The sequence below is a fragment of the Daktulosphaira vitifoliae genome, unplaced genomic scaffold, assembly GCF_025091365.1.
Source record: "Daktulosphaira vitifoliae isolate Bord-2020 unplaced genomic scaffold, ASM2509136v1 Scaffold_1, whole genome shotgun sequence".
Lineage (NCBI taxonomy): Eukaryota > Metazoa > Arthropoda > Insecta > Hemiptera > Phylloxeridae > Daktulosphaira > Daktulosphaira vitifoliae.
The window spans coordinates 87,876,306-87,900,564 of NW_026099572.1; the positions used below are offsets into that span (position 1 = coordinate 87,876,306).

A 24,259-nucleotide genomic window follows, 5' to 3' on the forward strand; every position below is an offset into this window, starting at 1 on the left:
GAAAATATGTGTACGGACGTAGTACGTTAGTTAGTCGTCAGTCATCATGTGATTTTGTGTGCGTGGCTCTAGAATAATTTCACGTCACGACACTATTACTATGGGTAAATCCCAATAAAACCCGATCTGGAATATACCAATTTGGGTATGATTTTTTAATGGGCCCGAATGAAAGTTTTTTTATAAAAAGTGTAAACAAAGTTCTTTAAACAATGTAAATATTAAACTATGACTTTGAATATATTTTCAGTTTTATTTATCAATTAGGCGGTATAAAAGACTATAATATTTTTCTTTGTAAGTCTCTATAATTCAGAGTCCGGGAGCCCATGACTCCCCTTAATCCGAGTTTGATAAAACTACCACGAAAATTCGGCATCATATAATAAAATTAAAAAATACATTAATGTTTTTATATTTAACTAATTAGATTATGATTACTTCATGAAAACTTAATATCTTTGTTATCTTACATTCTATCTTAATATATTACATTTTTATCCGTTTCATTAAAAATCTGAATATAAAAATATTAATGTAAATTATGTTTTAGGTTTTGAAGTTCATTAATGTCAATGAACTTTTAAGTAATATTTATTTTTAAATTGTAGAAACTTCAACTTTTGCAATGTAATTTTATACGTTAAGTAATACTAAGTTTTTAGATGACCTTTTTGACAATTAATTTACAATATCAATGCACTCCCTTATAATAAAGCCTTTTGCGTGTATTTTCCCAAATATGCGCAGAACAATATAGTTAAAAAAAAATATTGACGAAAACATTCATAAATAATGCAAACCATTCGTCAATTTGATAGAACATTTCAATAACGATAGCATAGTCTTAAGGTTGAATGACTTATGGATAAATAAAATATACGTAATAATATTAAAAGAATATAATATTTTTGTGTGTTTTACGCGCAGTTGCCAGTGGCTACCAGATGGCGAATATATACGGCGACTTTTGCTTTTCAATAGTTCGGACACCGACGTTGAGTGTTTAAGTCGATTGATGAAAGGCCGATGTCTGTTCACTGGCCGCTGTCGCCATTGCCAAAACACTTAAATTCCAGAACAAAGTTCGTTCAAAACTCATCAAAGTATGTCACCATACCTCAATCCCAACTTTGACATGACAGCGTACAATAGTCCAAATAACATGTCTTCCATACCGGATTACCCTGGTGAAGAGTCAACAGCTCTCGAAGAAAAACTCATGGTAAATGCTAAAGAAAATAGAAAATTAAAATGATTTATATCCATGTTATTTGTAATTTAGTAAATAAAAAAGCACAAGATTGTCGAAATTCTGAACTTAAGTAAATATAAGTTTCAATGACTGATAAATTAAGTGTTTGGATACTTCAAAGATGCTTTTTTTAAACGTCCGTATTGAAAATAAAATCGGAAATATATACTAAATTTAAGCTGAGAAATTTTAACTAATTCAAAGCGTTTAATAAAGATAGCAAGTAATTTTTTTTTTTATTACAACAATAAAAGCACCCAAAAATATATTTAAAACTCATGTTATAAAGTGTTCCACTTAAAGTTATAAAAATGTATGGTTGTTTTTCTTTGATAACATTTTAAAAATCATAAACTCATTTAAGAATGTTCATTTGTAACTCTTATGATTTCCAAAAGTAAATTTAGGATACAAGTACATGACATAATATTGATTGTAGTAAATAAATTTCAACAAAAAAATAATTGTATCAAAAGTTATTAGCGTTATCAATTAGATCTGACACACTCTTTATATTTTATATTTTACAAACAACAAATTTACTGATTATTATTAATTATTTAAATTGAGTCAGATTTGTAAAAGCAATAAATTAGAGCAAATCAATTTTTTTTTGGATTAACCTCTTACTTTTATCTTTTTAACTAGGTTTAATAAGAAAAAAATTAATTTAAAAAGAGATAATATTTTACGTCATAATACGTTTTAATGGAAAGAATCAAGTTCCTTTTAGGTATCTCTTTATTAGCATAAATATAGTTAGTAATTTTTAAATAGTCTTAAACGAACTATAAAAGTTGAAAGATTTACTTTAAGGTATAACTTTAACTTCTTGAATTTTTATGAAGATATCAAGTAGATAGCAAAACAAAAATTATTCTTACTTTTGTGTTGATTATTCAAGTCAACTTATAAACAAATAATAATTACTGTTTCAGGTAGCTGTAAGAATACGACCATTGCCAAAGAATGAAATGGATAGATGCCTATATGTGATAGATTCTAAGGTAAGCGATAAGATAAAAAAAAAATTACAAAATGCCTTTAAAGTCTCTGAAAACAATAATTGTGCATTACAATTGGAATATGATATTATTATATCATTAGCTTGTTAAACAATTGTTGGTTGCTTTTCGCTTTTAATTGTTGTTATATACTCAGGAACAGCATTTAGCACAGACAACCAAAAACCTAGCATAATGAAAACGTGGCAAAATTAGGACAAGTATAGATGCTATCTGACAATAATTGAAATTACTTTCATAAAAAACGCTTCGTTGCAAATCTTTAAATAGTGTTTAATTTTTAGAAACAATTTTCAGATTCATTAAAAAACAACATCAAAACTTTATCCTGATTACAAGTTTTATGATTTATATGCATTAATAAATTTAATTCAGTTATTCCAAACACATAACTAGCCAGTATAAATTTTTATTAATAGGATTGGAAACTTAATGCTAGTAATGTTATTTAACTGTGGTTTAATGTTCGGAGGATTAAAGAGGTTTATTCCTCGTAAAACGAAAAATAATTCAATTAATAAAAAAAAGGTTTTGATTATTCTGACTCTCATTAGTTAATTATAATTTTAGTTATGGAATTGAAATTGTAATTTTTAATAAGCCATTGATAGCTTAATATTTATTTTTAAAAAAGGGAAGCTCTTTCTTATTAATATACATTTTGAATGGACAATAACTGCTGCAAACATTTTTCCTGAAAATACTTATATAATTCTTATTATTGTTATTTTTTTGTAAAGGAGCAGTTAAATTGGAATACTTAACTATCTCATTTATGTGTCTGTACTGTTTGACCTTAAGTGTAGGAATAAATAATTGAAAAAAAAAGTAAAAAATTATAACTACACAAAAAACGGTGATTTTTTACAGAATAACACATTTTTTTGTTTAATTTCTGGGGCCGTATAAATATAGAAAAAAAGTTGTCAGTACAACATTTTTTTAAACATATAGTATGTAACGTATTCGTAAAATTTGGAGTATTTTCAGAACATTTTCTAAAGTTAAATTATAAAAGTTATACTCTTTATACGATATTTCAAAAAAAATTTTTTTGACCTTTGAAACATAAGCACTCCAATTCAAATACTATTCTACTGATGGCGGCATGTGTGTGAATGTTTACATGTTATGTACATTTTTCATAAGAAAAAAAAATGATATCTTCAAATTTTTTAATATTCCACTCGTATGTTTCTAAGGCACTAAAATTGAAAACAAAATTATTTTTAAGCGAAGAGCGTTCTCATGGAAGGTTATGGAAGATTAGTTCCTCCCCATGATAAAAATAAATATGCGGTAAAGATTAATTTTCGAGGGCTAGTAAAAAATTGTTTTTTTTTTTTAATGCTTTGTATGTCTTCCTCCAAGACAAAACCTTGAAAACTTCACTGTTTAAAACTTTATTATTATTTAATAAATAGAACGAGTCATTATTACAATTTTTTAATTCTGAATCAAAACTGTATTTTTATAAACTATATTTGTTATATAAAATAAATACAGTTATAAAACTATATTTGCATAGATTAAAATAATATTAATAATAATTAATTACTATATAAATAAAGAAGTTCAATAGTAGGTATAATATTATTCCTAGGGGTGTGGTGTAGCGTAGTGGATCAATCAGTCGTCTCCTTAATGCTGATGTTCAGCTGCGCTGTATATCTGGATGGATAACCACAAAGAACCTTTAACAGTAACATGCACCTTGTTCACCTTTCTAGTTTTCTTAGTCATAATAAAGTTGTGTCAGGTCGATAAAAATTCGTAAATTTCCTGTCAAATCATTATAAGATAGAACTGACCCTAAATTGTTGGGATAGAAGCTAAGAAAATGTTGTATAAAATTATTCTTAATACGTTTATGAAATACTTATTGACCGTTGCAATAAACTTTTAGTTTAAAATTATCTTAAATTAAGTTTTAAAACTTAATAAAAAACAATTTATCAGAGAGCAATAAATTTTACATATATCTATCAAAAACTACTATTTTATAGGGAAATAAATTGACTTTTACTTGAATGAAAGTATGCTTTTTTCGAAATGTATCTATTGTTGCATTGTGGAATTAAATACTCTACTTATTGCGATAAAGCCAAAAGTTCGTTTAAATATACAAAAAAGTATACGACATAGAATTATTATAGTTAAATCAATAATAATTTTGTAAACATTTTTGTAATTTTATTAATATCTCATTGAGTATTATTTATACTGTTAAACATTTACATAAAAATTAATTCATATTAAACACTCGATAATAATATTGATAATCCTAATTGGGGTTGCGTTTTGATATAAAATAGTTGTTTGTTCCTCGATATTCAAGGTTAAATAATACAGATAATCGATACATAATTTCGCCGTAATTATATTTTTAGTAGCTATCTTTTTTCGAATTTTGACTTGATATATTTTATTTACAACGAAATTCTATTTTTTTTTTTTTGTAGCTGGTTTATTTGAAGATTTCGTAAACATAACATTTTTTGTGTTCTTAAATAATATTTAATTCTTTGAAAATTTTAATAGATAATATTGTAATAGGCTTGTTTCTGTATTCTCTGATATTTATATTTATCTAGAATGTATACAGAATTTTATAATGAGAAGATTACAAAAAAATTGCTATATATTGTCGTCAATATGTTTAAGAACCATTTTTGTCAATCTCCTTATTTTATTTCTTTAATTGTGAGTCCACGTGTATCTGTGTCCCTCTCTCAAAATAAATATTGATATTTATATAAAATAAGATATTGTATTCTATCCATTTTTACTTTCAAAAATAAATTATCAGGAGATTTTTGTACAACTGTCAATATCGTATCCATAGGATTCGCACCTTCTCCCTTCTCTACGAAATTAATATGTGGACATGACATTAGCATCAATTTATTTCTAAAATATTCTGGATAGTAAGCTTAGAGTTCAATAACTAGGTAAATCGCGAAATTGGAAATAAAAGATCAATTTTGTCATAAATACTTATAAAAATTTTTCTGTTTTGCCTTTAAACAATTTTGTTCATTTTAATCCCAGTACTATGACTAAAGTGAACATAGTGGCCAATTATATTACCCGTATACAATCATCATAATCATCAATAGTATCTCAATATTAGCCTCTCTGCCAACTATTTGAGGTCGGCTCTACTTTACAGTGATTCGACAAGATTTTTACATCAGCTGTTGAGCTGACAAAACCTCATTATGACCGAGTAAACCAGAAAAGGGGGTAAGATATGTATTATTGTTAAAGTTTCCATATGGTCACCCACCCGAGTGACAGTACAAACAGCGCAACTGAATATCAGCGCTTAGGCGACTACAGAATGATCAACTGCGCCTCACCACGCCTCAATTACCTGTATAAAATATATAATATAATATAAATGTATATAATTATTAAAAATATAGAAACTTTATACGTTCTTTTTTAAATTTATAATACTACAAAACAGGCTATTATGCTGATATGTCGCTTCGTGCTGCATTTTCTTCGAACTGTGCAACCATAAAATTTAGAATGAACGGCTGATTCCTAGTAGATTATATTATCATCTTTTGACTTTTTCAACTATATTACATAAAAATGCATATATTTTAGAAGAATAGGTTGTACTGGTCAAAAGTAATTCACGACTTAGTTGTATGCAAATTTTTCGTACCTTTGCGATGCTAAATTTAACCAAGACACGCGACTTTACACAATGGCGTTGACCTAAATCCATTTTTATGAGGTATTTTAACATTTGTGGTCAAGTTAAAGAATCATTATTTCTTATCAAGATCAAAAGTAACTCAGTGACCTCTTAAGATTTATTTTAGTGTTAATCATAGAACACTATATTAAGAAAATAATAATAATTGCGCCAAATACCTTTTTATTAAAATTCTTCCTATGTTCATATTATATTGCTGACTAGATAAAATAAAATATTGTTTAAAATTACTCATTGTTTTATAAAAATATCGAATTTTGTTGTTAATAGTCCAAAACTAATATTTTAACAAAAATAATTTTCAGGTACGTATACTTATAATTTACAACATCATTTAATTTTCATTCAATATGTTGAAAATATAGCTATTATCTTAATATGATCAACAATATTAATAATTTTATATAAAATATGTCAATTTTCAATCATACTATTTATAGTTTAACGCTAAAACTATTTCAAAGGTATATTATCGATATTGCGGTTTATTTTTAAGACTTGGAATTGTTAAAATATATTGCATAATTATTGGAAATCATTTGATTATATAAAAATTTCATTTACAGTAGTAGTATACCTAATTATAAAAAGTGATTCTAAGAAGTAAGAAAACAAAAAAAAAATGCAGAAAATATTGACTTGAAAATTTATTCATGAAAGTACAAAGTTTATAATAATACATTATGAAATTGTTTTAAAAAAAAGATAACCAGTTGTACCATAATAACTTAAGTAGATTAACATTATTGTCTTGATGAGTGTCAGAAGAATATTTCATGGGTAGTATGCGTATGGTGACGCAAAAGTTCTTGCTACGTATGGGTATGCGTTATATGATGAAACATATGGTGCAGCATAGGGAGCAGCTACAGCGTAGGGAGCAGCAGCGTATGGAGCAGCAGCATATGGAGCAGCAACATAAGAAGCTGCATATGGGGTAGATAGAGCGTAAGGGGATGCTACCAATGGAGTAGCTAGAAGTCCACGTTTGCTTCGGTCAGTGGCGGCGGCAGCTGGTTGAGTAGAAGATTGTTTTGCTTCTTCGGCAGCAGCAGTAGCAAAGCACATAGCCACAGCGAGTAAAACGAAAGAAATCTAAAATGTTAAAAAAGAACAATTAGTAAATAAAAATACGTTTTTATTTTTATACATTCACTGGCGAAAATTAAAAAGAGCCAGAAAAGTTTAGCTTTTCGAATTTGACAAGTACTATACAAATTAATATTCATTTATGTGAGTGAGGAAAACTTTTAGGTCTTAGGTGCTTGCAGTTACATTATTTACTAGTTCTAAAAGTATAATCAATATCCAATTTCTACTGAAATAGTTATTAATCTAACTAAATTTAGGTAATGAGTTACAAAATTGAATACTTACTTGAAATTTCATGTTGACTTGTTGGTCTTTTGAAGTCTTTAGCGAATGAAAGAATTATTAATCATATAAATGAAAATAAGATGAGTGATATATTCTGTTGACTTAGTAGTCTTTTATATATACTGGAAACGTGACCATGCAACGCCCAATTGTTATTCTACGCCAATTATATCAATTGTTACACCATAGGTAACATATGCCAAAACAGTAGGCAGCAGTTATAATTTGATAACTTATGATACGGGACAATATTCATACACAATTAATACTATTGCCAAAAAAAAAAGTCTATTTCTTGAAGAAATATCGGATTAATATCTTCATGTGTTACCCTTTTCTTTCTCAATTTGAATCAATCATATTATTTAATATTTATGTAATGAAATAAAAATTCATCAAAATTTGAAAAATTATGAAATTTTTATATATTTGGGTACTTATAATAATTTTATCTTTATTAATTAAATAATGAACTAATAAAACTAAAAGAGACAAAAAATCAATGCACACTAAACCCAAGAAGTTCAAATATGAACTATTAACGATATATTTTTACAATTTTTTTTTAAATTTAAAGTAAAATAAGATCATATCGATTTTAAGTTGTAAAAAAAGATAAAAAAAAACTGAATATTTTCGAGAATTTAAAAAAAAAACAGTTTTTTTCAAACATAAAAACTGTAAATAATTGAAAAATATATTAATTAATATAAATTGTTTAATATTAATAACACTAGTATTCAACTTATAAAGATGATAAGGCTTCAACCCTGCCTAACAGGGTGAGATGAATCTCTAAAAATAATGCCAATACTAGCGGTACTAACTGCAATGAGTAAACAAACAAAATCAATAAATTTTTACAAAAAAAAAAGTTTTATTTACTTTAAGAGTGTATTGATTAACAATACAATAGTCCAGTGAAATTGAGTATTCCATTATGTAAATGTATTTTTTAATTTTTCCAAATTTCAATATTTCTTGAAATTTTAGAATCTCCATTAATTAAGTGTTCAAAATTTGCTTCTAAGATACTGGTTCACAAATACAACATTTATCTATTAATATCTTATTAAAAAAGTTGACTTATTTCTACATTTTTAATACTACCAATAGGAAAATAAAATAAACTTATTTACCTTTGAAAAACCTATTTAATTTATGGACGTCCAATTTATTCATTTACATTTAATGCTTTCTTTAAAAGTTATTACTCGTGTTATCGTCATGGGATGATGGGAAAACCTACTTAGCACAACGGGATTGAATTTAGTATCTAAGTACTGAGGCATAACGCGTATTGACTGAAATAGATAGACTGTCTAATTTAGGTTTATAATGTTAAAAATAAAGAAATAAACTCAATTTATGTTTTGCGTGATAATTTAGTTAAGTTTAATGTTGAATTAAAAAATTATTACAATTCAGAGTTCCATATTCATTGCATTTCAGTGTTTTTCAAACTTAAAAAATTTTGGTGCATGAAATTTTTACCAATAATTAATAAATAGTTATTTATTAAGAATGATTACTTTTGTTGCTCATTTAAATAAAAAAATAGTTACTACGTGATTAAAATTTAAAATATGTAACGATTGTTATCACTGTCCCATTTTAAAAAACACAATCACGTACATAAATATGCAATCCAATTGCTTTAAAGCCGTTCAACATAAATAGCATTTATAATTACACTAATAATATCAATAAAGATAATTTTATACAGCCCTTGACATATTATTATATAATTATTGTTAAATATTTTTACAGCAATATCAATTTAAAAATTTGAAATAAGATAATCAATTTAACTCCCTATAATAAAAGTATAGTATTCATTTTTTTTACTGGCATAATGAAAAAGATTCTTTGGTTAATGTTTAAACAATGAATTTTAATTGATATATATTTAAAATAGGAAATAGTTATTATTTATTTACATTAAATTATAAAAAAAAATCAAGTTATATTTATTTATCATTAATTTGAAATGACCAAAATATAATAGTTAATTAATTTAATATTTTTTTTAATAAATGAACTACAGGTGTATATAAGAATACTATCTATAGAATAACTCATGTTCCGATTTAAGATAAGACATTATGACTCAATAACCAATTTCAAAGCTATGAAATTTCATTAAAAGATAATTCACCTTCAACAGCTTCAATGTCTTTTCTATCTATATACTGTATTCCACCCACGTGGTAATTGTTTGTTTGGCTATGGTGTTGAATACATTTTGTCCTAAGATATAATCATGCATAAAGAAAAGACACACAATACTTCACATTTGAGTATGTAAAAATAATAATCAAAAATGACAATTTTTCAACACATCAATAACCAAAATTTAGTTTATTGTTTGAAAGAAAAATTTCAAATGAAATAGAGAAATTATGATAAATGGTAAATACCGAGAATAACTATATTAAAAAACAAAAACAATCTTTTTGATTTAACAACTTAAAATGTACTCAATAAAGTTAACATATCAAAGGATGTATTTTTTGAAAATACTTAATTATATTATATTAGTATATTAGGCCCGCACCGATTTATTTAACTGCTCATTTGTGTAATGTGCAAATGTAAATTGGGCACATTTTTGGCAATCTTTATTCTTTGCAACAAAAATTTTTAAATTTGAATTGAACTTATATGACATTTTAAGCGTTTCAACTGTTTACTTAGGTTTTAAACAGGTTTTTTTTAATCGTGTTTTTAAGAACCCTGCTCTACACAACATTTAGTCAACTGAGTATAATATTATGCGTATTTATTATTTATAAAAATTTTAACTCATAATAGTATAGAATCGTGTATCTTACATTCTATCAATAGTAATTAACTTTTTTTTAAACTGTTTTATTGATATTGTTTTTTTATTTTTTTATAGAAAATTGTGGTCGAAGAAACAGATAAGGAAAAAGAAGATGTACTTCGACAAAAACGTGCAGGTCAAAAACGTTATATGTTTGATGTAGTCTTCGGGGAAGATTCTACTCAAGTATGTATTGTAATAATACTTAGTTAAAATATTAAAAATTATAAAAAAGCACGTAGAAAATGATCAAATTTTCAGTGGGGTAATAAAAACCTTCAACATAATTTTTTTATAAATATCGCCNTTTTCAGTGGGGTAATAAAAACCTTCAACATAATTTTTTTGTACGTCATTTTTGTCTAGTCGTGGGTACAAATGAACGAATTTGTTAATAATATTCAACGTCAAAACACATTTCTTGATTTTAACTGAGTCCTCCCAGGAGGATGAAAACGGGAGTTCCCGTCGGAGTATCGTTGGTTGACGCAGTAAAAGGTAACCTCTAGATTCATAAAAAATATGATCTCTACATCTTTATCTTAATCTAGTCATGTATCACAATAAATTTCGCTGTAACATTGTAAATTTCAAAATTTCAAGGTATTGCATTTTTATTCTTTGTACTTAATTACATACATCATTTTTAATTTTTTACACTAAAATATTCTGGACGCTTAATTTGCAATATTATACTAAATTCACCAAATTAGAACAAGATAACCATCTATCTGAAAAATGACATAAGTATCCGCCATTAGCTCATTAATATACTTTACCATGTTAAATTTGAAAATAGATTAAATAAAAAACGAAATGTTATTTATAATGTTGTTTTAGGATGAATTGTACGAAAAAACAACTAAAAGTTTAGTTCAAGATATACTTGTTGGGTACAATGCTACAGTATTTGCATACGGAGCAACGGGAAGTGGAAAAACACATACGATGGTCGGTCATGGTGGAGAAACTGGAATTATGGTTAGAGCTATTAGTGATTTATTCGATACAGTTGCCAAAAATTCTTGTCGGTATACGGTGAGTAATATGTTATTTATTATAAATGAATAATTTAAATTCAAACATCTTTCATAGTATAACTTACTTAAGAATGAGTTTTAATTAATGTGTCTAATGGATAGGTCAAGTTATCATACTTGGAAATATACAACGAAAATATTCGAGACCTTTTAAACCCATCTTCTGGATTCTTAGAACTTCGTGAAGATTCGTCCCGAAATCGAAATATTCAAGTTGCTGGTCTTTCTGAAGTCATAGTTGTTACTGTTGACGAAGTTATGGAGTTACTAAATCAAGGAAACCGACAAAGAACAGTAGAACCCACAGGGGCTAATAAAACGTCTTCCAGAAGTCACGCTTTACTTAGCGTCACGGTTAGTAAGTCATCCAGAGCATCAACAGCAGTACGACAAGGCCGGTTATTCATGATAGATTTGGCTGGTTCAGAAAGAGCAAGTCATACAAAGGTAAACAAAAACATATCTTATAAGATATGTTTATCTATAGTCTAATAAAATCTATATTTAAATGTCTATCTATTGGTAGACTATTTAACTTATCAACGACAATATTTTTAAATCAATATTGTAATAAAGTATAAAAAAAATTAATTTAACTATAGAATCGTGGAAAACGTCTCAAAGAAGGAGCGCACATTAATAGATCTCTGTTAGCTCTTGGAAACTGTATAAACGCTTTAAGTGGAGGAACAAATCCAAGATTTGTGAACTATCGAGATAGTAAACTCACAAGATTGTTACGAGAATCTTTAAGTGGTAATTGTCGAACGGTAATGATTGCTCATGTTAATCCTGCTACAATCCATAAGGATGAAACACGAAATACATTAATCTATGCAGCAAGGTTAGACAAAATTAATGTTATTTAATAACCACAATGAAGTTTCATTCGTAAGCGAATTTTAATATAAATACTTTACATTTAATTTAACTTACTAATCCAGCAAAGCTAAAATAGTTAAGCATGCTCATTGACAGCGCTAAACCTACTATTTAGGTAAAAATCAATAAAAAAAACCCAGCACAGGGGGGTCACGGCACAGTGGTGACGTGGCATAGTTGGATCAAGTATAATGATATCTGACAGTGATTAAAATCACTATAAAAAAAAACGCTTCCATGCAAATTTTTAGATAGTGTTTAATTTTAAAAAATTGGTGTATTATTCCAAAAGCTACATGATCTGCTAGTTCTTTATTAATATCCTGATTAAGATAAAGTATGTCGAATGAAAAAGATATTATTTCTCATAAAAAAATTGTGTTGATCTATACATTTTTTTAAAAGTTATAGCCTTTTAAAGTAAAAAATGTAAAATATAAAATCAAGAAATTTCACACAAAAATAGCATTCATTAGCCATTTTCACCACGAAGATAAGTCCAGGGGTCAAATTTTTTTTTTCAAATTAAAGTATATTACATTACCTTTAATTTAAGATATATATAAAAGTTTCAGACCTTCCGGAACATTTTCAAAAGTTAATTTTTTGTAAAAAAGTTGTCATTTTAAATCTCCTCCTGTGGGCAGGTTAAGTGTCAGATTTACAAAAAAATATATACCAAATGATAGATAAAGACATCAAGCATCTATAAAATAAAAATTATATTGATATGTTTATTTTTGAAAAAGTTACGGCATTTTTTAGTAAAAAAAATTGAAAAATTTCGAAAATTAGCGATTTTTAAATTTGTAATTTTTTTGAAGGTTTTCACCATTTACGGGGAACGAGGGAAATTTTTTCAATTTTTGAGGGTAATGTCTTCGACTAGATACGATTTGTGATCTTTTGGCGTATCGTTAAAAGAAATCCGTTCAGTGAGAGCTGAGAAAAAGTGGTAACATACACAAAAAAAAAAATAATAATAAACACATCTTAGTAAAACCAATACCTTCTCAGCTTCGCATCGAAGCTAAAAGACACAAAAGTACGTTAATTGCTTCAAAAGTGAAAATCATATCAATTTAAATATATAAGCATTCATTAAAAGGTAGAAAAAAGAAAAGACTTTGCTATTTCAAAATAATATTTATGCAACCCTAAAATATGGTTCTTTGCAAACTTTGAATTTTTACTGTTTTATCTATTTAAATTAAAAAAATAAATATTATTTACCCTTATTCTTGTCTAAAAAAATGTGTCAATCAAGTGATATTCCAATTATTATTAAGTATTTCTAAAATCTCGCAAAAATAATTACAGGGCAAATGGAATTTCTCATAAAGTAGAACGAAATGTATTAAACGTTTCTTTTCAAGTAAATCAATATAGGTCAGTTATAGCTGATCTGCGTAACGAGATAACAAGACTGAGAACTAAGTTGGATGAAGGCAGAGTTAAATCATCGATCGGTCATTCATGTGATACACCTGTAAATAGAATTCGAGATCAAATAGTTAGCACATTTCGCGAACAAATGAAATTGAGGTGAGTATAATAGTCTTATAAAAATTGCATCGTTAAGTAAATGATTATTAAAATATTTTAGACGTAAACTAATGGACATTGATGGTCATTTACTATCATTGGGCGTGGAAGCTGAAAGGCAACATCAAATTATCAGTCAATGGGAATCAAGAAACAATAAGCTGTACTGCCGGAGAATGAGTGACCATCGCAGACCGGGTACTAGAACTTCAAGTAGTACAGCACGTTCGTTTCAATTTGTTTAGACATAAATGTATTAAATTAAAAAATCATTTGACAAACAAAAATTTTTATTTTAGATTATTCAGATAATGAACAACAAAATATGCATCAAGCATGGTCAGATCTTAGTTATATAGAACACGAACAAGAAAGGTATGTATCTCTAAGATCAAAAACTGTAACTGAACTTGATGCAGTACGACAACAAGCAGTTGCTTTAGAAAATGTAAGTTCTTCTGGAACTAATTTATAACTCATACTAGTAAGTTGTTAGTTGGATTTAAGAATTATAAGTTAATTTATTCTTAGAATTTACCTAAACGACTTGATTCGGAAACGGAAAGAGAGCTGCTTTCGTTAATTTGCAGAGTACATGAATTGGAAGCTGATAAAATGGCTTTGCAAGGAGAGCGATTAGTCGAGTCATATGAATTACGAAGAAGAGGAGATTTATTATACAAAATGCAAAAACAACAACGAATCACTGATGATATCATAACTAAACAGAGACAAATTATTGAAGGTAAAAACTATATTTGAAAATTTTAATAATTATTGAAAATTATTAAAAATAGCATAGATAATTATAATTTTTAGGTCAAAACATTCCCTTACCTATGGATTTGAAAGAACTTTACAGATCTTACCAGCAAGAAATACATTCTAATTCGTATAATGCTGATGTCAACACAATACCTTTGTCTACTATACATTCGGTTAATAAAAGGTTAGCATTTATAGACCACTATTAATAAGAAGCCTCTGTGTTAGCGTTCTCGTGAAAATACGTCAATACGACAAAAGAACTATCCTGTCACTATTAGAATGTTACTTCGACAATTTTTCTTTTTACTAAGCCACATACTTTCATTAATTTATAAAAGAGTTGAATCCAGAGACATTTAAAAACGAAATATGTAAATGAAGTATTCATGTTGAAATAAAACATATATTATCCTTAAAGATAGACATGGTTAGTCCACTCTACAGATTGCGTGTTAAGTATCAGTGACTTTTTTAAACAAGGTTATATGCATAGGCATATACCTTAACTAGACCTTTACGTAAGACCTAGATAAAAATTAGATCAAGTTCTTAACTTTTTTTTTGACGTATTCTAGTAAAACTAATAGAACATAATCAATCTGTTGGAGAAGAGACTTTTCAGTAATTTTTTATGGTTTTTTGAGTTTAATATTTTTTTATTTTTTAAATTTTTAATTTCATTCAATTAATTAGCCGCTAGTGATCAATTTTTTTTTAATTATATTTATCTAATAATAAATAATTGTTTCTTATAATTTTCTGAATTTTTTCAAAAATGAATGTGATTTTTTTTAATTATTAATTTTAAGGATAAAACAGTGCAACCAACACCAAAATGTACAAAACAAAATAAAAATATTTGTTATCATTATTATTTTCTTCCTATTCAGTTTTAAAAGTTAAAAATCGATTTTTAAATTTTCCTTGCACTTTTAACTTGTCCATCTTTGGTTATTAAACCAGTAAGAAATTCTACACGCTATCTTCTACTTTTTAGGATTTTTTCCTTTTTATTATGGCTTATGTAAAATTCTTACATTTTCATGTTCAATTTCAACAATTTTGTGACATTATTCCTGTCGAACCGATGGTTGGGTTTACGCTTATTTACTGAAAAAGATCTTAAATATTAAATAGGTACAAGCCGTAATTTTGCTTATGGTCATATAACTCCTTTGATAATAAAAATATTTAATACATAATTAAAGCAATGACACTTGTAACAATTATTTTCAGTGTTTAATACACTAATATGTTTTTAATTGATTAATAAAAAAGATCAATAACCTCTCTTGTCAATGACTGCGAAAGATATTTTGTCAGAAATAGTCCAGAATGGAACCAACTACTCTTAAGAGAAGCCCAATAACTTAATCTCTTATCATAAAACTCGCATTAATTTATAAATTTTAGAATAGGATCGAACTCGCTCATATTGCTACTACTGTCTCGTATAGTATTTTACAAACAATCATAAGTACTGGAATTTACTCTGAAACTGTGATTTAATATTTAGCAAATTACTAAATTTGAAAGCTTGTCATATTTTTTCAACAAATGTTTCCGCAAAAGAAAACATTATATTCAAAATCTAGGAAAAAACAAATGGATTAAAAAAAAATTTAATTCTTGAAAGGAGTAGTAAATTGAATTTTAGCCAGTATTTTAAAGCCTTAATATACAAAAAAAATTAATCTGTGAGAATGATAAAAGCAGATTTCATTTTGAGCCTCGACATCAAAATCTTGATTTATTATTTAAATATTATTTATTTTTAATTAACTATTAAATGAGTAAACAATATTAAGCTTCTCTCTCCTGAAATAAATTTCTGTATACTTAACTGATGCTACTAGATACTTGTTCTTTGATTGACGTTTCTAAACATATTGTAAATTTAAAATATTTTTGTAACAACAAAAATTGACATTTGTTGTTACAAGAGTTGTTATAGAAAATTATTATTAATAATAAAAAAAAATAGATTAGAAAACACAAGTCTGAAAGACAAAAGCAAATCTAATGATCATTATGTACCAAATTCTATAACACCAGAATCGAAAATAGAGACTATGTCAAGGTATTCCATTTTTCTATAAAGCTTTATTTTCTAATTGTCTTCTGTTGACATTAAAATCACAATTAAAAGATATGTCACATGGTTTTTTGTTCTTTAGTAATGAAAGTATAGACGAATTGGATTGGGACAAGTCGACAAAAAATTTACCTCCAATAAGTCAACAAGCATCGTATACTAGAGAAGAAGGGCCATCTCCAGTTCCGGCATCTGTGTTATTTCCTCCCATTTCTGCTCGTTTTCGTTAAAAACCATATAATAATTATATGCATATTATATTTAAAATAAATAAAATTAATAAATAATCAACTATTTAGTTTTTAACTGTTCAATCATTTGTAAGTTTATTTTTAACAAACATTTGTTATAAATTTATATGATTTTATAGATGCAATTTGAACAAAATATTTGGTTAATCAAACTTAAGTTCTTACCTCTATAAATCATATTTCTTCATAAATGTACATGTTATTTTAATAATTTTTTAAGGGATTTGGTAGGATATTGAGAGAAGAGAGAGGTAAATTTCCTCAGAATACTCAAAAGTGTGATTTCATCAATCAAATATTTACAATTTGAAGATAATTTTTAATTGAAGAAAAAAAGGCCTACCTTTATAGCTTAAAAATATTATGTATAAGTTTTATAAATTATTTCTTCAATACACTAAGAACATTTAATGATAAAATAAGTATCTTAAATAAATAAAAGATAACAAATCACCTGAATAGTTATAGCTAAAAATAATTATTATAGGGTGTTAAATTCTTAGTAATATAATTTAAGTAAATAATATTATAAATAATTAATGATATTTAAATTAATATTACCTACTTTTTCATATAAAACTATAAATATTACTAAATAAAATGGATATTAGCATATTGAACATTTTAAAATTAGTTTGAATAGCAGAGGAATAATGGTAGACAAAAAAACATAAATTTTAATTAACTAAGATTAATTTAAATATCAACCATTATGCTTCAATGTCATTGAACTTCAAAGTGTTTATAACTAAGAATATTGTTATCTTTTGAAAATTAGTAACAAAGTTTAAGATATAAAGAAATACTCAGAGCAAAAACAATTTACATTTTATTCAATTTATGTTAACATTGTTTTTTGTATAATAGGTTATATAATTTTTCATAATTGTTTAACTATGATAAATCTTTAGTTATTAGGATTTATTAAAAACTTATAACTTTCACACTATTTATTAATCCACAATCATAACAAAATGTTGGTAAACATTTAATAACAAAAGAAATTAATTAAACAATTATTTTTAAACTTTTAATTAAGTTAACAAAAATTCTAGTATAAGGTAATTATTATTGATCAACAAATTAAATATTGCACATTATCAACAACAAAATTAGTAAAATTTGAATTAGTATGGTATAGTTAACAATAAATTTGGAAAAAAATTTAACAAAAATCATATTTCAACAAAAAAAAGTTATGGAATGGTATTTTCTATACATTATAAATTAAAAATTAGTAATAGTAAAATGTCATATTATAAGCCTAAAAGTAATGTTGATTATTTTTAAATATAATAGAATCTGTGTATTAAGATGACAATGATTAATTTAAAAGATATTTAATAAAACTACAAGAGCATTGTTATTTGTTAAACTAGAGAGCACAGAAAATGTTATTGAACCTTTAAATACATAAAAATAGACTATTTGTTGAGTATTTAATAACAAAAGTTTTAATAAAAAAAAAAAGTTTAAAGTAATATCTTCTATCTCAAAAATACTAATTTTTATAAAGTTATGCTTATATGAGAAGTTAACAAATTATAAAATAATTTACTAAATGTCAAAGGAAGTGAGAAATTAAAGATTTTGGTAATATTTTAAGCAAAAAAATGTAGTTAAAAATTAAGAAAATAAATGATCATTTTATAAAAGAATAAATTTATGAGTTTTATTATAAAAACCTTTTTTATAACAATATGTTAAATTTAGTTAAAATACCAATTTCCTATGAAAACCACATAAATCTAGTAACCGCGTCTAAAACTCACCATTTAAATTAATACTATTAATACAATTCTTTAAGCAACCAAATATTTCAATTTAAAGAATACAAAGACAGTTACATAAGTTAATTTTCAATTAGAAATATCAAATCAACATAAAATGAAAATAATTATCATCACAATTTTTCTTTGATTTAAATTTATATGACTAGTATTAATTACTGGCATCTATTAAACTTTATGATAGCCAAAATTCAATCTAAGTTGTTCTAAAAATACAAAAGTTAATATTGTCTGAGGGGCCAATCTAACAAAAGCAGGAATATAGCCCTAAAAAATATGTATATAAATATAATTATATTTCATGTTTACTATAGCTAATTTTTAAAAATAACTTACTTTGAAAAACCCCATAGGTCCTAGCTTTGCAGTGTACTTTACCAAATCAAGCATACCCTGAAAATTGAAAAAAAAAATAGTTAAAATTTTATTATTATTATAACCAATTACCAATAATAATTTCAACATAAAACTATGAAAATTTTATCTTATTTAATTATTTTTAGCATTGAGAATCTGTTGTTTTAACTATATGTATCCCAATGCACGCAGCTACTATTTAACCAATATTGCCAATCATGCATCAAAAGAACATGAATTACTTTCAATTAAAGTATTATTATCAAAAATTGAAAATAAACATTCTAATTTTTTTTTATTAGCAAAAATAATTTAAAATTTTTTTATTTTAAAATATTTTTTATTAAAATCTAACCAAAATTTTTTTTTTTATAAAAAACTGTTTTTTAATACTATTATATATTAAAAGAAACTTGAAGTTTTATTCAGAAAAATAAGTAATTCTTTCTCTAAAAATTTTACAAAACTATTTTCTAACGCATTGAATAATTTCATAATTGTGATGTTAATCACTGTCAGATTTTAAACTGGTGTTTACTATGCTGATTTCACTATACTGGATCCTGACTGTACTAGGATTTTTATTTTAAGCTAATAAAATTTTACAAAAATAAGTTAGCATAAAAAATGCTGTCCCACTTGCTATTATCCTATACTAAATATAAAATGATCTTCTAAAAACAAAATGTATTATTATAAAACAAATATATTTCTGACTGCATAAAATAATAAGCAAAGTTAGTACATTAAGTTAAAAATTAAACCAAATTATTAATTTTGATGTAAAACTAATATTTATAATTGCTATGTACCGAAAATTCTCCAGGTTTAGCATTCATTGCACGTGTTTTTAAAACATCCAATGGTTGTGTTAGTGTTGTAGCAACAGCACCCTACAAAAAAAAAAAAAAAAAATTATAATAGAGTATTACATTTATTCAATTTTTGATAATTTAACTTACTGCAGTAAGACTTGACAAAAAATGTGTTGTAGAGTTATCACCAAAGAAACCAGTTGCTAATAACATTTGTTTGACTTGATCATAAAATGATAATTGACCAACAGTCATTAGCACTGCACGCATTGTTGCTGTTGATGCACCTGAAAACAGTCTAGTAAACCCTTCTTCTTTCCAAACTCTTATGAAGCCATCAAATGCATGCTTATAACTAAAAATGTATACATAAATTGTATTGAATTTACTAAAAATGTCCTCATATAAGAGAAGTTTAGAATAAGGATGGGCAACCCAAAGTAGTTGGGATAAAGACAAGGAAAAAGAAGAAGATACAAGAAAAGTTTAGAAATTAAGGTACAAAACTACTATTGACACCATTTATTTAGGAGTACAATATGCTTTAACTATGAGCATTACAAGTATGATCAGAATATATAGCACCTTATAAGGATATTTTAGAAAAATGTTTATAGCTCAAAAATAAACTTAACACAAAATTGTAAATAGTATAATATAAAATGATAAATACTGTAAGCTACTTAAAATTTATTTATTTTCATTATTCTGAACAAAATTTTTTATTAACAATTTTATTTAAAAAAAAACTATTTTAAGCTTTAGAAAATATTTGTATACTATGCTGTAGTTTGATCACAGCAGTCATGCACCATAACTGCACCACTGTTTTATAAATGCATGGTATCTATAAGCCACAGGATAATTTTTTTTTGAAAGTCTGTATACCTATTATGTAAATCCATTTTAATAATAAAAATAGGGGGTTTATTAATTTGCTTGTTTGATAAAGAATAACAACACAGTATCAATTGTCATAGAGAAGGTCTAAGACCATTTGCTTTACCGCCAATCAGTATAAAATCATAAGCTTTTTCATAAAGCAAATGGTTCAAGACCATCTCGACTATAATTTAAACTGCTATCATTTTTCATCCAACAGGTCTACTAGATCATTTTGATAATAAAGGATTGATTTATATATATGTACAGGTATTCAGGGTGATACAATATTGAAAAAAAAGTTATTTAGTTAAATATATTTCTTGATTTATCAGCTGTAAATAAATTTTTAGCATAATTCCTTATAAATTATAGAGGTGTTAACTTTATACTTATAAAATGCAATTTACACATTAACTAACTTATAAATTAGGAAATAATCTAATTAAAAAGAAAATGAGGGGTCAACAATTTTTGAACCAGCACTTCAGAAGTTATGAACAAGAGAAGTTTAGCAAAGAAATGTCTAATGGTATAAATAGTCATAACCATGCTTCTTCAGTCTTTATATTAAAATTTTCATAACTTTTTTCATCTCCTCATACTATTTTTATCAGAGCTAACAAAACTATATATTAAATTTTAACATTTTGTTTACTTTATTGTTTTATTTTAAAGGAATATATATGAACAAAAATTGAATTTAAAAACAATTACTTTCGCCGACTATCCACTGGTAATTTAACATCATTTTGCATTCTTACATTAATCATATCAGCTGGTGTACCAACAAAACCTCCAGCAGCTCCAGCTACTGAAGCTAAAATAACAGTTTTATAAAATGAAACATTTTCTCCAGGTTTTGTCATAGCCTGTTTACCAACCTATAAAATAATACATAGAATATTAAATAAACAAATTTCAATACAAAAAAAAAATTGTAGAATAATAAAATTAAAAACAAACCTCATATATTCCAAATCGTACAGTAGAATATGATAATTGACGACATAATGAAGCTGAAATTCCAGTATATAAAGAAAACACACCTTGTTCCTTAACTATTTTTATAGCTAAACGGCTCACAGATAATTTTCCTTCTTGTTGTGTTTGAAGATGAACCTAAAAAATAAAAAAATAAAATAAATAATTTCAATTTTATTAGATCAAGTATCTAACAGTAATATTACTTTAAGAAGGTCTAGTGGATGAGTGCAACATGCAGCACCAGCAGATCCTAGGCCGCCAAAGTACCACCTAGCCAGTTTCTTACTATTGTCATTTGTAGACATTTTGTACTAATTAAACTTTGAAAGTATCTTAACAATAAGAAAAGTTTAAAAAAATAATTAAGAAAATAAGCAAGATCTGAACATTAAAAATTTGAGGTATCAACTTAAAAAAATAATACATAAATTATCCATAGGTTGTTCTAAATGTTCTTAAATAAATGAACATAAAATTTTCAACCTCTCCCATCTGAGTTCAAACTAGTTTGATAAAACAATAAACATTAATTAGTTCATAAATTATTAGAGGTAATGAATTTTTGAATGGAAGAGTTGAGTAGAATCAAGGGCGAATATTGATAGCACAAGGTTAAAGTTATTAAGTTGATAAGAAAAAAGTATATTCAGAAATAATTCATACAGAATGATATTTGCAAGTATTCAAATTACTGATAACACATCTTTAAAATATACTTGTAACTCAACTTAATGAATTTTATGCAATAGATTAATTAAGTATCATGCGAGAATATTAACGTACTCAGCAATTTTAGGCCTATGGAAAATGACCGCCCTTAATACTAAAAATTTTTAATTTAGCTTGAGAATTTCAAAAAATTAAAACTTAAAATACTCTTCTTTATATTTACATACAGTGCCATCCAGAGGGAAATCGTAGGGTGTCACATCCCCTTATTTGATAAAATTTAATCGTTTTAGTAAGTAATTTTTTACCAATGAGAATGCTACCAAAATATGGTTATTTAAAAAATTTCGATCAATTTAAAAGAAAATTTCGATTTACAAAAATAAATTTTGGGCCCTCATTATATTATTAGCTTTGGAAAAGTCATGTTTACATGTTTGTAGATACAAAAAGAATTGGCCAAACAGCTAAAATTTTTTTTTTTAATTCTGTTATGCTTTTGAAATAAAAGATTTTTAGTTCAGATACATAGCTAAGAAATTATTGGTTTTACTTTGTAATGATTTTTACTTTCAATACACATGATTACTCTTCTTTTTGTGGATCGAATTTATCGATTTTCATCGATTGATGTACTGAAATTATACATTAAAAATCTATTTGAAACTATCAGCATCATAATTTTGAAAAAATCCCCTTGATTGTTAAATACAGTCAATGATTGATGTAACACACTTTTTAAATTAAAAAATAAACTGGATTGGTTGTTGCAAAATGTATTGATTATATTTCAGACATTTATCTTGTCGACTATATACATTTTTTGAATATCTAAAACTAAGGTACTGTGGGGTAGGAGCGTAATTTGAGCCAAAATTGTATAGTTTATTTATGTTGCTTTTAGAGTTTCTGACTTCCCTTTGACCAGTTTTGAGTTTTTATTCTTATAAAAATAAATTTAATTTATTCACTTGCAAACCAAATAACTGCATGCTTTTCTCATTAGGGACGAAGTGCACATTGTATAACACAAATACAAACTGTACCGACTCGTGCTATATTCTTCTTAAATGAATTAAAATGCTGTAACTCAATAAAAACTGACACTAAAGTTATCAACCCATAATTTTTTTTGTAAAAAAAAAGGATAAAAAATGGTTGTTCTATAATTTTACAAACATGTATATTTTTATTTTCTAATTAAAATTACCATTTATACGTGTAGAGTACCAAATAAATTGAATACATTGCAAAACTTATAATTTCTTTTTTATAATATTAAACCTTTTTGAAATACGGTATTTTCCTTAATAAAAATAATAAATAATTACTAGTATTTAAGTATTTAAAAATAAAAAGTACAATCCAAGCATTGAAGGAAAATCATTAAATTTTAAATATATACTTACCTTAATTAAAAGGACTTGTATTAACAAATTATTCATGAAAAATAATATAAATCTTAAAATAAAAATATGTTGCACTAGAGATTTCAATTATTATTGGTTTGAAGAGAAACCTTTTGTGCAAAGGTTTTTCTTCTCCAAATTTCTTTTTCCATAAAAACAAAAATACTTCGACATACATAATAGTATTAATAGGAATAAACCAAAGGCTATGTTATCGTTTTTTTTTTTATAATAAAAATATTAATAGAGAAAGTTTGGCTATTATTAGTTCTTTATGAAAGAGTGGTAGCATTTAGACAAGCAAACGTAAATTTAACTATGGACAATATATTAATCTTCGTTAAGAGTGGCACTCAGTTAATAAACATTTATTTTTTAATTCACTGATCAACAATTAATATAACAAATTATTAAATAACTATACAATATTATGCTTACACATTGAAGCAATAATTAATAAGAAATTATCATGGAACACCATGTAATTTGAAAGACAGCAAAATATTTTTGAGATCACAAAAATTTTAATCCTTTATTTTGTCAGAGGTCGCA

The 24,259-nt window shown here is 25.7% G+C and overlaps 3 protein-coding genes across 7 annotated transcripts; 1 reads left to right on the forward strand and 2 right to left on the reverse strand.

Moving 5' to 3' along the window:
- Positions 1 to 983: 983 nt before the first annotated feature.
- On the forward strand, positions 984 to 16,861 carry LOC126896299 (kinesin-like protein KIF19). Of its 5 annotated transcripts, none has more exons than XM_050668957.1 (13): positions 985 to 1,225; positions 2,194 to 2,262; positions 10,293 to 10,403; positions 11,058 to 11,255; positions 11,360 to 11,704; positions 11,860 to 12,101; positions 13,460 to 13,684; positions 13,746 to 13,909; positions 13,984 to 14,132; positions 14,216 to 14,429; positions 14,504 to 14,633; positions 16,437 to 16,532; positions 16,630 to 16,861. In XM_050668957.1, exons 1-13 carry the CDS (start codon positions 1,109 to 1,111, stop codon positions 16,775 to 16,777), a joined length of 2,208 nt encoding a protein of 735 aa, XP_050524914.1. In that variant the 5' UTR covers positions 985 to 1,108; the 3' UTR covers positions 16,778 to 16,861. The 5 variants fall into 5 exon arrangements, with proteins under 5 accessions (XP_050524915.1, XP_050524914.1, XP_050524917.1 ...); XM_050668960.1 differs by lacking the exon at positions 985 to 1,225 and adding an exon at positions 1,421 to 1,478; XM_050668959.1 differs by lacking the exon at positions 985 to 1,225 and adding an exon at positions 2,009 to 2,071.
- LOC126896336 (uncharacterized) lies at positions 6,646 to 7,532 on the reverse strand. The gene is made up of 2 exons (XM_050669020.1): positions 7,391 to 7,532; positions 6,646 to 7,108 (listed from the first exon to the last, which is right to left on the reverse strand). The coding sequence occupies exons 1-2, from the start codon at positions 7,400 to 7,402 to the stop codon at positions 6,788 to 6,790; spliced, it is 333 nt and encodes a 110-aa protein (XP_050524977.1). The 5' UTR covers positions 7,403 to 7,532; the 3' UTR covers positions 6,646 to 6,787.
- A 1,076-nt stretch (positions 16,862 to 17,937) lies between the features above and the next one.
- LOC126896324 (mitochondrial dicarboxylate carrier) lies at positions 17,938 to 22,229 on the reverse strand. The gene is made up of 7 exons (XM_050669006.1): positions 21,833 to 22,229; positions 21,609 to 21,764; positions 21,360 to 21,526; positions 19,908 to 20,115; positions 19,758 to 19,838; positions 18,925 to 18,981; positions 17,938 to 18,855 (listed from the first exon to the last, which is right to left on the reverse strand). Exons 1-7 carry the CDS (start codon positions 21,932 to 21,934, stop codon positions 18,757 to 18,759), a joined length of 870 nt encoding a protein of 289 aa, XP_050524963.1. The 5' UTR covers positions 21,935 to 22,229; the 3' UTR covers positions 17,938 to 18,756.
- Positions 22,230 to 24,259: the final 2,030 nt, after the last annotated feature.